Below are 15,180 nucleotides of genomic sequence, written 5' to 3'. Positions count from 1 at the left end.
ATAAAAAAATTTTTAATGTCTGTCAACTTCAATGAAAATTAATTTAGCAGATATTTAATCATTTAAAAAATTTTTTTAACAAATAAATGATGACAAAAAAGTAGAAAAAAAAATTGACATTTAGAAATTTAAAAAAATTAAAAATGCAATTTTTAAAAAATAATTTTTTTGAACAAATTTTTTTGTTAAATAAAATTAAAAAATTGTCAAGTGACAGCTAATTTTAATATGAAAATTATATTAGGCGACATTTAATAATTTTTTTCATTAAAAAAATTATTACAAAAAAATAAGAAAAAAAATTTCATTTGTAAAAAACTTGAAAAACTTTAAGTGTAATTTTTTAAAAATATTTTTTTGTTCTCATGTAATTATTTAAAAAAAATTAAAAAATTAAAAACGTCGGCTAACTTTAGTATTATAATTTTAATTTCATTCAACTTCAGTGTCATTACAAACGTCACATCTGGCCAATAAAGAAGACAGCGCCGCCACCGTCGAGAATTATAACCACAAAAATAATCTTGCCCGCCATATTAAGTCGGTAACTGAAAAACCGTGAATCTACGTCACGAGTACATGCAATTAATGTCGGCATGTCGGCAGTATGTACATAATAAATATAAACAAACAAATTAAATTAATTAATTAATCAGTTAGTTAAAGTGACGTTTCATACTTAATTAATAACAGCTGAGATAAGACAATGGGCGTAACAGGACTGTGGAATATAATAACGCCGCTGAGCAAAGCTGTTGCTCTGGCTGAATTACGTGGGAAAAGTGTTGCTGTCGATCTCAGTTGCTGGATTGTTGATAGTTCCACTGTCGGTCCCGACGATGGTTGCTTGAATAAACATCTGAGGTATGATTTCAATTATTATTTATTTATCCGTCATATAATTAATATAATTTATGATATTTTTATTTTCAGAAACATTTTTTTCCGCACTGTCGCTCTGCTGATGAACGGCATAAACCCAGTGTTCGTTCTCGAGGGCACAGCTCCGGTTCTGAAGCACGATGTCATACGCGAGAGAAGTCAGATGCGTAACAAGAAGAAAACTGAGACTAAGAAAGATAATCAGAGGTCTAATGGCCGCGGATATATGTTCAATCGCACGGTCAATGATTGTAAGATGATGTTGAATTTGATGGGGCTCACTTGTGTCAAAGCACATGGAGAGGCTGAAGCTATGTGTGCTTATTTGAATCAGGACGGGGTAATATTATTATTTTATTTATTTTGAAAATAAAATATGAAAATTAAGTTAGTCGACATCTAAAAATTTTTAGAATATTATTTTATTGAAAAAATTATTACAAAAAAATAAAAAAAAATTTTATTCATAAAAAAATTGAAAAACTGTAAGTGCAATTTTTTTTAAATATTTTTTTGTTCTAATTTAATTATTGAAAATAAATCAAAAAATTAAAAACGTCGGCTTAGTATTATAAATAAAATTAACAGATATTTGACAATTTTTATAATTTTTTTTATAATACTAAAGTTAGCTGACGTCTTTAATTTTTAATTTTTTTTTATTCATTAAATTAGAAATAAAGAGTAATTTTCAAAAATTGCGCGTGTAGTTTTTCAAATTTTTTACAAATGAAATTTCATTTTTTAATTTTTTTGTAATAACTTTTACAATAAAAAAAATTATAAAAATTTTTAGATGCCGCCTAACTTAATATTCATATTTTTTTTTTTTTTATTTAAAAAAAATATAAAGAAAAATTCTACATGCAGAAAATTTTAAAACTATACGAGCAATTTTTTCAAAATATTTTTTTATTTATACTCAAATTATTTAAAAAAAAATAAATTTTTTTTAATGTCTGCTAATTCTGAATAATACTAAAGTCAACCGACGTTTTTAATTTTTTTTTAATTTATTAATTAAAACTAAAAAATATTTCCAAGTTTTTTACAAATAAAAATTTTTTTTTTATTTTTTTGTAATAATTTTTTCAATAAAAAATAAATTTTTTTATTTTATTTAACTTAATGTTAACTAATTTTGGCACCATTTATTTATTTTAATTTTTTGATTGCTTTTAGCTGGTCGACGGATGCATAACGCAAGACAGCGATTGTTTTTTGTACGGAGCAAAAATAGTCTACAGAAATTTCACGATAACTGATAAAATAGGGTTTGGTAGTTCAGTTGAAGAGTACTCATTGGAGAGGATAGAGAAAATTTACAGTATTGGTCGCAATAAGATGATTGGACTGGCATTGTTGTGTGGTTGTGACTATGATTCTGGAATTCCTGGAGTTGGAAAGGAAGGAGCTATTAAATTACTTCGAGCAGCTAATGAAAAAGATATCTTAAATAGGTATTGTCATTATTAATATTCTATTTTTTTTTCTGTATTTTAATTAAATTTTAAAAGTTCTAAGGTAAAAAATATTTAAGAACCTTAAGAACTTGTAAGTCTTTAAATTTAAATAAGATTGTTACTGAGGGTTATTAAATTAAAAAAAAATTATGGTCTTAATTATGTAACTCAATTTTCAGGCTCAAAAATTGGAGAACTGACGGAAGTATTTATAAATTAGAAACAGCTGTTGCTGCGTCAAAAAATATTTCAGAGTAAGATTAATTAAATTTTTTTAATGATTAGATTTTGTGATTGTGTATCAATAAATGAAATTTTGTTGCAGTGAAATGAAAAAATTGATATCAAATGAACTATTGATTCGTAAAAAGTGTATCGCGATTGATAGCTTCCCGAATCAAGAGTTAATAGATGAGTTTACGGTACGCAAAGGCAAGGTACCAAGAACAATTACTAAGTGGGAGTGTCCCAATGTATTAGAGCTGGTTGTAAGTATTTTTTGTCTAAAATTTTGTAAAAAAATAAGGTAAAAGCACCCATTATTGACAGGGCCTCCACTATTGACATCCTATTCAATTTTATTATTTCATTATTAAAATCTGTTAACAATCACAATTGTTGATATTTCCTGACAATTTTACATATTTTTAAAATTTAAAAATAGTAAAATTTAATTCCAAGGTATAAACTATTTACCGCAAAAAAATTTCATTTTTTCAAGTAGAACAAAACTGCTTATACGTTTGTAATTTCTAAACAATATCGTCAACAAAGACCTTATTTTCAAATCCAGATTTCTCAATGTTTTCTTTATGTAATTGCTTTGCTTTAAATTATTTTAGATTATTTGTAGTCTAAATAACTATATAATCATTTATTTATACTTTATCGAGTTTAAATTAATTTTAAAATAGCGGATGTCAATGATTGGGACACAAAAATTAACTTGCGTCAACTAACGACATAGCCCATAATGTAGGATAACCTAAACCCCTCAACATACATATCAACGTATTAATGTTTACATACTGTCATGTGATTTTATAAGAATCAAAGTATTTGAGACTAGAAAAATTTGCTAAAAAAATCCTGATAAAAAATATAGAAATACTACATGGAAAAAACAAGATGACACTTGATATCATCCCAAATTATATTCAGTGATATCTGTGGTGAAAAAAAATTTCAGATAGTATTTAAAACAATATTTGACTATCCTAATATCTAAAATACATAATAGATATGAATTCTAAGTGCGCAGGCGTTAGAAAAAAAATGCCGGAGATATCACTGGGTATAATCCAAGATTCTACTGAGTATAATCCAAACTATACAGGACACTATCTCGGATTATATCCAGTGTAATTTTACACGGTATAATCAGAGATATTACTGGGTAAAAGGAGATTACAATGAGTATAATCCAGATATCACTCAGTATAATCTGGATTATACTAACTACTACCTGAAATTTTTTTTCATCACAAATATCACAGAATAATCAGGAATGATATCCAGTGTCATCTTGTTCTTTCCGTGTAAGTCTTAAACGAGTTTTAAAATAATAAAAATTATTGATAGTTTTGCATTAGTTAGTAAAAATGATTATTGTTAATATAAATTTAACTGTAATAAACCTGTCAATAATAGTGTCAATGGTATGTCAATAATCGGCTCTTTGAATTTTTTGCGCTGTCAATAATACATACATTCAACCTGTTGGTTTTAAGTTGATATAATAATTATTAAATTTATTGCTATTAAAGTTAATTAATTAAATTATATACATAAAAACAATGATTGAGATGTCCCATAAAAAAAAGTTGACAATATTGATTTAAAACACGATAAAAAAATTCAAATATTCATGATCACTCTTAGTGTTGATAATGATGGGGGCTTTTACCTTAAATTATTTTTTTTTTTTTTAATAATAACATGATTGTATTTTTAAAAAGAAATTTATGGAGAAGAAATTAAAGTGGACCGCAGACTACACTATCGAAAAAGTATTCCCACTATTAACGCGATGGCACATCGAAAACCAATCAAAGCAGACTCCGGAACCGGGGACGGCGTCGACTGAGGAATTAATTCCGAAAGTAATTAAAAAAATTCGGACTCTCCAATCGGTCTGTTACTACGAAATAGAGTGGGAAGTAATCAGCGAGATTGAATGCTTTATCAAATTAGGAGAGGAAGAAACGGAGGATAATTGTAAAAGAAATTTAATAACAACTCTCGAGCCAATTGATCTTGTTAAATTAGTCTATCCTAGTTTAGTCGAGGGCTTTGAAGACGCGAAGAATGCAAAAAAAAAATCTCGCAAGAAACCCAAGCCCGTGGAGGGTGACAAGGAGAACGTGGTGAAGCCGAAGAACAGCAGAAAACTTAAAGCCAAACCCGAGGAGACTCAGGAGAAAAAAATCTATGATTTCTTCATGAAGACTAAAAACACCAGAAAGTCTGGCAGTCAGGATAATTTGAAGCTCACCGAGTTAAATGGTTCCGTCAGCAGCTTGTTTGATGATTTAGTTGAGCAGGATTTTTCAACCGACGTAGATGAAGACTCTCCCAACATGTCGATGATTGTAGAAAAAATGTATCAGCATCTAGACGGAGCTCACAAGGAGCCGATTGATATTTCTTCTCCGAAGGCTGTTGATAAAATTGATGATGATACTGTTAACACGACATTAAAGGATGACTTGGATGAATTTGATATTCCCTACATCCCTTTGAGTGATCGTATTAAATAATATCACTCGTTTCATGATATTTAATTCCATAAGATCACTGAATTGATAAATTGTAAATTTATCAACTCATAAAAATTTGGTAAAAACGTTTTTGAGTCATTTTTATTAATTTATAATTATAATATATAATCATTGACTATGTCGAAAAAAGTATCAATTACTGTAAGTTTTTTGTAAGTTTATAATTACGATCTTATGGCCATTAAATGGGTGATATTAAAATTGTAGTAACTAAAAATAAAATCGTAATTATTTTTATACATAACGTAGTGAAAAATATACTTAAAAAACAAATAATAAAAATAGACAATAAATTATTTGTCAACTCTTTATTAATTTTCTAACAAATATTGAAATAATACCAGCGTTTAACGATCTAAAGACGAATTTTTTTTTTTCGCAGGATTTATATATAAATATATATATGTAATCCGCACTTAATACCCGGTAATCTCATAATAATAAATAATGTTTAATATTTTGAAATTTGAATACAATTTATATACATATTATTATTAATAATATTTAATTTGTAAATAATAACGTAATACAAGTGATGAATAAATTTCAATTCTTAAAGGCCAAGTCACTTGGGTTATTAAAAATTTAATAGATTTTTTTTTAATAATATAATAAAGTACTCTAAATCACTTATATAAATTCCACTAATACTCTCGCATTAACGAGACTCATTAAATAATCTTTCGTCATTTAAATTTATATATAATAACTACAAATAATCAACTATTAGACAAGTAGATGGAGTTTAGAGTTGAGTATTTAACTTAAACTATTAAATAATTATTAATTATTTACCATAGATTTTCTTTCAATAAAATTAATATCTGCACAATTAGCACCGTTATAATTAGACAATATACATTTAATAATATATAAATTTATTTATAAATCTTTAACAAACTAAAATAATTAAATAACTAGGCCTGGATAATCGACTCATGTTTCGTTAAAACAATTATTGAGCTACTAATTATGTGCGACTGATTTAAAACAAAAAAAAAAAAGTATCATTTATAAAAATAATACTGTAAAATTCATCTTTATAAATATAAATTATAAATAAATTGTACTGAGTACGAGTGACTATACATAAATTTGTATATCAATTGCATTGTTTGTAATATTCTTATTTTTAAAAATTTATTTTTTACTTTTATAAACTAAAAATTTGTGCATAGATATTACTAGCCAGAGTTTTTTTTATTTTTTAATAAAATTTTCGTAATTATTTTCGAATTTATTTAAAAATTATTAAGCTCTGGCTAAAAATATCTTTGATGTTATTTAGACAAGAGATTCAAAGGAATTGTATTTATTGTATGTATTACTTAGTTGTGAAAGTAGTCTATTATTTATTATTGATAAAATAATTATTCAGATGACATCAATTGAACATTGTCATCGGCAGACCTGTGAAGCCGTCGTACTTCGGATAATGTTCGGATCGGAGTTGGATTTAATAAAGAAAATGTGTGCGTATGCCGGTCTGTAACTAAAATATTAATTTATATTTTATAATAATTTATATTATTAAGATAATAACAAAAACTTTGTCAATGCAAAAGTCTTGACTTGAATTTGTGCCTTTTCAAGGTTTCATATCATTCTCACTGACAGTCAATTTATTATGATAAGCATTTAGGCTGCATTCAAAAATTATCTCTAAATACATAATTAAGAAATGACCTTGTATCTTGTGAACTATTGACATTTTTGAAGATATAAGCTCACTCCGATACTACACTCATCGAGACCTTTCATTTGAGTACCCACATCAATTTTTCATATATTATATATATATGTATGTATGAAAAATATATCAAAGTACATGTGGGTAGTCAAATGAAAGCTCTTGATGAGTGTAACATCGGGATAAGCTTATATAGTTAAAAACATCATTAGTTTACAAAATGGAATAGTAATTCCTTAATTAACATTTTCGTAAATATGAGGCCATTCTGATTTTATACTCATCGAGACCTTTCATTTGAGTACCCACATGAATTTTTCCATATATTTTATATATTTCATAAATATAAGAAATATCATATATATAAAATATATGAAAAAAATCGTGTGCGTACTCAAATAAAAGGTCTCGATGAGCGTAACATCAGGATGAGCTTATATCTAAAAAAATGTCATTTATAAAGCAATTACGTTGTATTTTGTCTACTGATGATATTTTTTATGATATAAGCTCATTCTGGAGTTACACTTATCGAGATCTTTCATTTGAATATCCACACGAATTTTTCCATATATTTGATATATTTCACAAATATGAGAAATATATATATATATATATATATATATATATATATATATATATATATATATATATATAATATAAAAATATATCAAATATATGAAAAGTGCATGTGGGTACTCTAATGAAATCTCTTGATGAGTGTAACATCGAGATAAGCTTATATAGTTAATAACATCATTAGTTTACAAAATACAATAGCCATTCCTTAATTATTAACATTTTCGTAAATATGAGTCCATTCTGATTTTATACTCATCGAGACCTTTCATTTGAGTACACACATGAATTTTTCCATATATTTTATATATTTCACAAATATGAGAAATATCATATATATAAAATATATGAAAAAAATTTTGTGTGTACTCAAATGAAAGGTCTTGATGAGTGTAACATCGAGATGAGCTTATATCTTTAAAAATGTCAATAGTTCACGAGATACAAGGTCATTCCTTAATTATTAAAATTTTCGTAAATATGAGTCCATTCTGATTTTATACTCATCGAGATCTTTCATTTGAGTACCCACATCAATTTTTCCATATATTTGATATATTTCTCAAATATGAGAAATATCATATGTATAATATATAAATATATCAAATATATGAAAATTGCATGTGGGTACTCAAATGAAAGCTCTTGATGAGCGTAACATCAGAATGAGCTTATATCTAAAAAAAATGTCATTTATGAAGAAATGACGTTGTATTTTGTCTACTAATGATATTTTTTACGATATAAGCTCATCCTGGCGTTACACTCATCAAGACCTTTCATTTGAATATCCACACGATTTTTTTTATATATTTTACATATTTTAAAAATATGAGAAATATCATATTTATAATATATAAATATATCAAATATATGAAAAGTGCATGTGGGTACTCAAATGAAAGCTCTTGATGAGTGTAATATCGGGATGAGCTTATATCTTTAAAAACGTCAATATTTAAGAAAGTACAGTGCAATTTGACAAAAGTCATTATATAATAAAGCAAAATTATATTTATTTAGATTTCACAATCCACTGCAGTCACATAGTGACTGCAAGGTTGCTATGCTAGTTCATAATCATTATAATGTATTTTAAATTTGTAGGTACCCACCCCTGAGGTCATTTGAAGGCTCACTCTTGGATAGCGTACTTGAATCCGTAATGCGGTCTCGCTTGCAGCAAGTGTTCTTTGAAGGACTTGGAGTCTTGTAGCGTGTAATCGCTAGCGGACACGAATTATCGACGGGTACTGGACTGAAGGGAAAGGCGGGTGTCATAGGCCACGAGGCAGGTGGTGGGCTTCGTACAAGATGCTCGTGGACTTGAGCTAATGTCAGCGGGTCCGCGTCACCCAATTCTTGGGACATTAATATTGCATCGTCTGACTCAGACTCTTCCATTGATTCTATTAGGCTCTCACGGCTGGCTAAAATCTGTATAAATGTATATATACAAATTCATCTATATATATAAATATTTTTTGCTTATATATTCAACCTCCAGCTAACTTAGTAGGTTTGTAATTACGTAAATATTTAAAATTTTAAGTGTGGTTTATGTAACAACGCTTTTGTGCCGCAAACCGAATTTTAAATTATTGATTTAAACTAAAATAATTTAAATAATTACAGCATAGACCTTGAATTATTTTTAGAAATATTTAACTATTGCTAGTCTTTATTTAAATTATTGTCCAGTCAGTTGTGGGAAAATAAATTTCAATCTTAACTCAATGAATACATTTTTAATTGCATCTCTATATTGACCCGAAGTTTGAAACTTTTTTAATTAATTTCTTAAAACTTAATAGTAAGTTTTAATTCTGTAATTATTTATGTCACTTAAATTAGCAGACACTTGACAATTTTTATTTTTTTTTTTTAAAATAATAAACTAGGTCTAGAAAATTATTTTTAACAAATTGTATTTATATTTTTTTAGAGCGTCTAAAAATGGAATTTATAAAATACATTTTTCTTGTTATAATTTATTTGTTAAAAATTTTTTTTTAATCATCAGATGTCTCTCAATTTTAGTACCATAATTATTTATACTAAGAGAAAAAATATATTTTAAAAATAATTGGCATTGTGACAAGAAATTAATTTATTGGAAATTTTGATAATTATATGGTAAATAATTATAAGTGGGGTCAACCATTTTAATTATCATTTTTTTGAACGAAATTTCTATTCGATTTTATTGATACATTTTTTTTTTAACAATACATAAAAAAATAAACATTTAAAAAAAAAATTTATCACAATTTTAAATTTTCAAAAAAAATTTATAAATTTTTTAGAAAATTGTAGTATTCAACTTTTTTTTTGATTGTTCGTTTTTTTGTGTACTTTTTAAAAATAAAATATATAAAAAATATCAAAAAAAGATAAAATAGAAATTTTATCGAAAAACATGAGAGCCAAAATTTTTTCCAACTTTTGAAGTCAAAAAAGCTAACGAAATCTTTATTTTTTCTTTCACGACATTTATTATCACAAATCCGCCGTAAGAACAAGCAGAATAAAAAAAATTAAAAATTGTTAATTTTTCACCTAGTTATAGCTCAAAATGGGGTTGACCCCACTTGTAAATAATTACCAATTTTATTTCTTAGTTGGAAAAATAATAATTTTTTTCACAGTAACTTTCTTATTGAAAAAAATTTTATTTGACTTAAAAAAAAACAATTTTTCATAAAAATTGACAAGCTGTTTATTTAAAATTTTTTTTTTATCAAAAAAATTACCATGATAGAAATTTTTATTTTAGTCAAGATATAAAATTTTTCAACAAATTAATTTTTTAATAAAAAATTGCTCATTTTTTCCAAAATAAATTTCTTCTCTCAGTGTACTTAGATTTTTAAACTAAAAAAATTTTTTTTTATAAAAAAAATTACTCAATAGAAATTTTTATTTTAGCTAAGACAAAAATTTTCAATAAATTAATTTTGTAATAAAAAATTGCTCATTTTTTCCAAAATTAATTTTTTCTCTCAGTGTACTTAGATTTTTAAACTGAAATATTTTTTTTCATAAAAAAAATTACTGTGATAGAAATTTTTATTTTAGCTGACATAAAATTTTTCAACAAATTAATTTTGTAATAAAAAATTCATTTTTTCCAAAATAAATTTTTTCTCTGTATACTTGAATTTTCAAACTAAAAAATTTTTTTAAATTAAATCTCCGGATAAAAAACAAAAGTATTAAAAAAAAGTGTTTACCTGCAGAAATGGATTATCTTGTCGACTTAAACGGAGAGCTTCCATATCCTGATCAATGTTTCGTGTCCGTCCCGGCGTGAGGGTGAGAATTGAATGCGAGGGTGAAGACTGACTCACTGACGACGGGCTGAGTACAACATCGACAGCGGCAACACTCAAGCTCGACGGAATCCTGTTTGAAACTATCGCTGCGAATAATTAATAACATTACATTGCTTTACAGTATCGATTAAACACTCCCTAGGACACTTTAAAAAGTATTCACCCCCAAGTATTTAATTTTTTATCCCACCTTCAATAATTAATAGTAAGTACAATAAAAAAAAAATAAAAAAAAAAAACTCACCAGGTGTTTCAATTCTAGGTCGTTCCATTTCGTCCTCCTCGTCGATCTTCATCCCAACAATCAGCCGTTTGGTCCTAAATAATCCAGATAAAAACGCTACACCCTTACGTTTAACTCGATCAAACTTTTGTGCTGTCGGTGATGACACGTGTATCATAATTATTATTCACAAGTCACTAAATAATTTAAATAATAAACTTAAATAATTTAATAATAATTCACAGTCGCATATTGGAGCGACGACTCGGTATTCTGACATTGCATTTACAAATAGTAGGATTCACCCCTAAAATTTTATTATATTAAATTGAGCCGCTAACAAATATTGATTTTTTTAGGCTTAAATTATTAACTTAATTTTATTATTTTTTTATTTATTTACACACTTATTTATTAAAATTAATATAAAAGGTGCTCGGAAATTTTTTACTACGCTTGTTACAACTAGGGGTGGGCTTTGATGGACCACTGGTGGTTGATTTAACTTGTACGTCAGTAAGTAGAGTTGCTACTCTGCGCAATTGCAGAATATTCACCATATAATACAATATTGGCTTAACATATTCAATTATACTGTTACAATATTTGTTTTTTTTTTTTTTAATCAAAAAATTAAAAAAAAAAAATTTTTAGTAAAAATAAAATTAATTTTTTGATTGATAAATAATTAAATTTTTGTATACAATCGTTTTTATTGATCAATAATCACAATTTAAGATACAAAGACATTGAAACACATTTATTGTATAGTTTTTATAAATATTATAATTTAAAATAATAATAATAATAATAAATTATTGTCATCAGTAAAATGCGGGATAAAAAAAATTGGATTTAAATAAAATAAAAAATTATTATTATTATTTATTGGCTATGAGTATTTTATGGAAGACGAAAGGAAATATATCGGGTGGTAATTACTGATAATTATTAATTACTTAAGTGTATTTAATTTGATAGATAAAGTATTAAAGTTACGGCGATAAATACAAAATAATTTACATCACAACACATTTATTGATGAATTATCATTTTTTTTTTTTTATATTACTTATTATTAATTATTAAATAAATATTGATTTATTAATATTTACAATGTTTGTTTTTTAAATCAATTATAGGTACATTATTTATTTATTTATTTGCATTTATGACTTGCATTGATTATGAACAATATTTAATATTGTTTACTTGAATTTTTTTTATTAAAAATACTTGAACGCTTCTCGTTATTTTAATAAATAAATCATAATCCGACATGCTCATTACAAATAAAAAAGAAGTACTAATTTTAAGATTAATTAAAATAATTTTAAATAAAAATGGCTACAACAATTACAACAATAACAATAATAACAGTAATAATTAAATAACAATAATAAAAGTATGGAAACACAGTACAACATTTTGTTTTTTAATACAAAAAACCATTCAAAAAAATTTAATGCGTAATTATATTATTAAAATGATTTTTTTCGTCATTTAAAATAAAAACATAGCAAGTTTTTAATATAAATATAAATGCAACTGTTGTACAGCGTAGTTAACAAAATATACGACCCTAAAAATAAATTATAAATAAAATGTTAATTGCACCGAAAATTACTAAGCTCGGTTTTATACTTTCGTTTTAAGTAATTACAATACAATAAAAGAAAGGAAAAATTATAAAAATAAAAAGCTTCTATTGTTGATTAAGTATTGGATAAAAAAATAATTGTATTTATAATATTACAAATACACTTTTTTTTTATTAATTTATTTCTTATGCATTATTATCACGAATATGTTTAAAAGTCATTATTCTTTAGATTGATGATTTTTTAGTAGTAAATATATAAATATACTGTTTTTCTAGAAGAAATGTCCTCAATAAATATTAATTATTATTATTACTATTTTTTATTTATGGCCGGTGTCAGTTGTTATTTTATTTTATTTAATTTACAATCATGGTCATTAATTTAAATGTTTTTAATATTACTGCAAAATAGCTGTTTGTAAACTAGAACGTTTATTAAGGGGTTTTTTAATAGAAAAAATGTAATATTTTATTCAAACTTTTTACTGTCTTAAAGATACATGTTTAATAAGGAAATATTGAAATTAAAAAAAAAAAATATTAAAAACTCTGCTAATGTGACGTCATTTCCGGCGAGTCCGCGGAAAAAAGATGCGTTCGCGTGATCAGCAGAACTCCTAGCATGATCATCAGAAGTGAAAAAAAAAAAAAAAAATATACGCTTTAGTTCAAACTTCAAGCTTTAGGTCAAAGACTTCAAACTAGATCTTGAACAAGGGAAAAAAAAAATGAAAATTGGATTTTTGGCAGAGGTTTTTACAAAAAAATTAAAAATTTGGCTAAAATTTCGCGGCATTTTTTTTTTAAATAGTTATAATTTAAAAGCAAAAATCCTTCGTTCAAGACCTTGTAAATTATACCTCGAAGACCTGTTTAGAATTTCATCAAGATCGGTTGAGTAGTTCTCGAGAAATCTTGACAACCGTCTTTGAAAACTTAGTTTTGAGAAAAACGCATTTAAAGTTTTGAGTGACAATACAACAGCGCCTCGAGCACCCAAATTTTTAAAATTGTATCTCCGAAACTATTATTCGGATCGATTTGAAACTTTAGGACAATATTCTAGAGATGTTGTAGAATTTAATAAGACAAAAAAAATCGATTTTTTGAAACCGTGAAACCCATGTAATCTCTTAACTCTAAATTTGGAAGTCAGTTGATAATGTCATTTGTAAAATTAGTCGTAAATAAAAAATGATATTAATGAAATTAGCGAAATGGAAATTTCACCAAATATATAATTTAGTCATTTAAAAATAGGCGAAAAACAAAAACTGTGGCACGTGAATTTAGCTAATTCTTACTGCAGAAACTTATAAAATTAGCCGATTGTAAACTTTGTGAATTGTAAAATTAGCCGTTTCTAAATCTCTCATAATTCTTAAATAGATCGACGGATCAAAAAACGATTTGAGGCATCTAAAAAGGCTTCCATAAATTTAGTTTTTCTGAAAATTAGAGCAGATTTGACCGACCCATTCAAAAGTTATAAGGAGTTTAAAAACGGCTAATTTTACAATTCGTAAAGTTTACAATCGGCTGATTTTATAAGTTTCTGCAGTAACAGTCAGTTTTTCAATCCAGGATAAAATTTTATCCAATGATAAAATATATCTATATATTTCATATATATAAATATACTGGCAATAATAATTTTATCTTGGATAAAATATTATCTCAGATTGAAAAACTGGCTCTAAGAATTGGCTAAATTCACATAGCTGTTATGTCCACCCGTAAATTTTTTCTCTTTAAATTTAAATCGTCCGCGCAGATGGAAGACTTCTCCATGCGCGAAAGCCACAATAAAATGTAAGCTACGTGACTGCTGGTTGACTAGCGGGGACTTCTGCAATCTCAGCACCGCGAGCTTTTAAAAAGGCGATCAACAGCCAAATCTAGGTCTTTTGTTAGTTAATTCGACTTCCGGGTTTAACTTGACAGGCCCGTGCCTTGTAGAGTCCTTTGCTTTAATTTGCACTGCACTTAGAGGAAGTTTGGACGTATTAGTTGTTAATATTGTCTACGAGTCGGGATTCTCAAAGTCCTAATTTGCCCTGCACTTAGGCGAGAGCTCGGTCAGTAGATAAAATTTAGAGAGTCAAAATCTCAAAGTCTTAATTTGCCCTGCAATTAGGCGAGATTTTGACCAATAAGAAAATCTAAATAACCGGATTCTCAAAGTTCTAATTTGCCCTGCACTTAGGCGAGAGTTCGGTCAATAAGTAACTTAAGATCTTTTAAAGCTAAATTTGTGCACTTTACCCTACGGGGGACTGGAGGACGTTAGCTCAAAATAAATAAAATTCATTAATAAATAATTTAGATCTAATAAAAATTGTGAAAGTGTAAAGGTTTTGGTGTTTGTTAAATAAATCTTGAAAAGTGAAATCTGTTTCGAATAAGTTCATTTCGTAAAATAAGGACCCCTTAGAATAAGCAACCCAAATCCATTCACATCCATTCGCTGCAAATACCAACTGAGGGTCAATCAAGGAAAAGGCACTACGATCAGCCCCGGAATCACGGATCCGATCCTAAGAAATAATCCAGCAAGTAGTAAGTACATCTACCCCTAATTAAAATCCGTGTACTGTCTCAAACGAAGGCGTGGTAAATTCGTAC

The 15,180-nt window shown here is 26.5% G+C and overlaps 2 protein-coding genes across 2 annotated transcripts; one reads left to right on the top strand and one right to left on the bottom strand.

Annotated features, from left to right (window-relative positions):
- The first annotated feature begins 540 nt into the window (after nucleotides 1–540).
- On the top strand, nucleotides 541–5,220 carry LOC123271138 (flap endonuclease GEN). Its single transcript, XM_044737361.1, has 6 exons — nucleotides 541–864; nucleotides 934–1,222; nucleotides 2,065–2,342; nucleotides 2,525–2,599; nucleotides 2,671–2,833; nucleotides 4,304–5,220. Exons 1-6 carry the CDS (start codon nucleotides 707–709, stop codon nucleotides 5,102–5,104), a joined length of 1,764 nt encoding a protein of 587 aa, XP_044593296.1. The 5' UTR covers nucleotides 541–706; the 3' UTR covers nucleotides 5,105–5,220.
- Nucleotides 5,221–5,418: 198 nt separating this feature from the next.
- On the bottom strand, nucleotides 5,419–11,458 carry LOC123271144. Its single transcript, XM_044737373.1, has 4 exons — nucleotides 10,974–11,458; nucleotides 10,628–10,815; nucleotides 8,510–8,831; nucleotides 5,419–6,617 (listed from the first exon to the last, which is right to left on the bottom strand). The coding sequence occupies exons 1-4, from the start codon at nucleotides 11,128–11,130 to the stop codon at nucleotides 6,496–6,498; spliced, it is 789 nt and encodes a 262-aa protein (XP_044593308.1). The 5' UTR covers nucleotides 11,131–11,458; the 3' UTR covers nucleotides 5,419–6,495.
- Nucleotides 11,459–15,180: the final 3,722 nt, after the last annotated feature.

This window comes from Cotesia glomerata, linkage group LG9, assembly GCF_020080835.1.
Source record: "Cotesia glomerata isolate CgM1 linkage group LG9, MPM_Cglom_v2.3, whole genome shotgun sequence".
Classification (NCBI taxonomy): Eukaryota; Metazoa; Arthropoda; class Insecta; order Hymenoptera; family Braconidae; genus Cotesia; species Cotesia glomerata.
The sequence above is the reverse complement of the archived record's forward strand: the minus strand, read 5'-3'. Positions and strand labels throughout refer to the sequence as shown.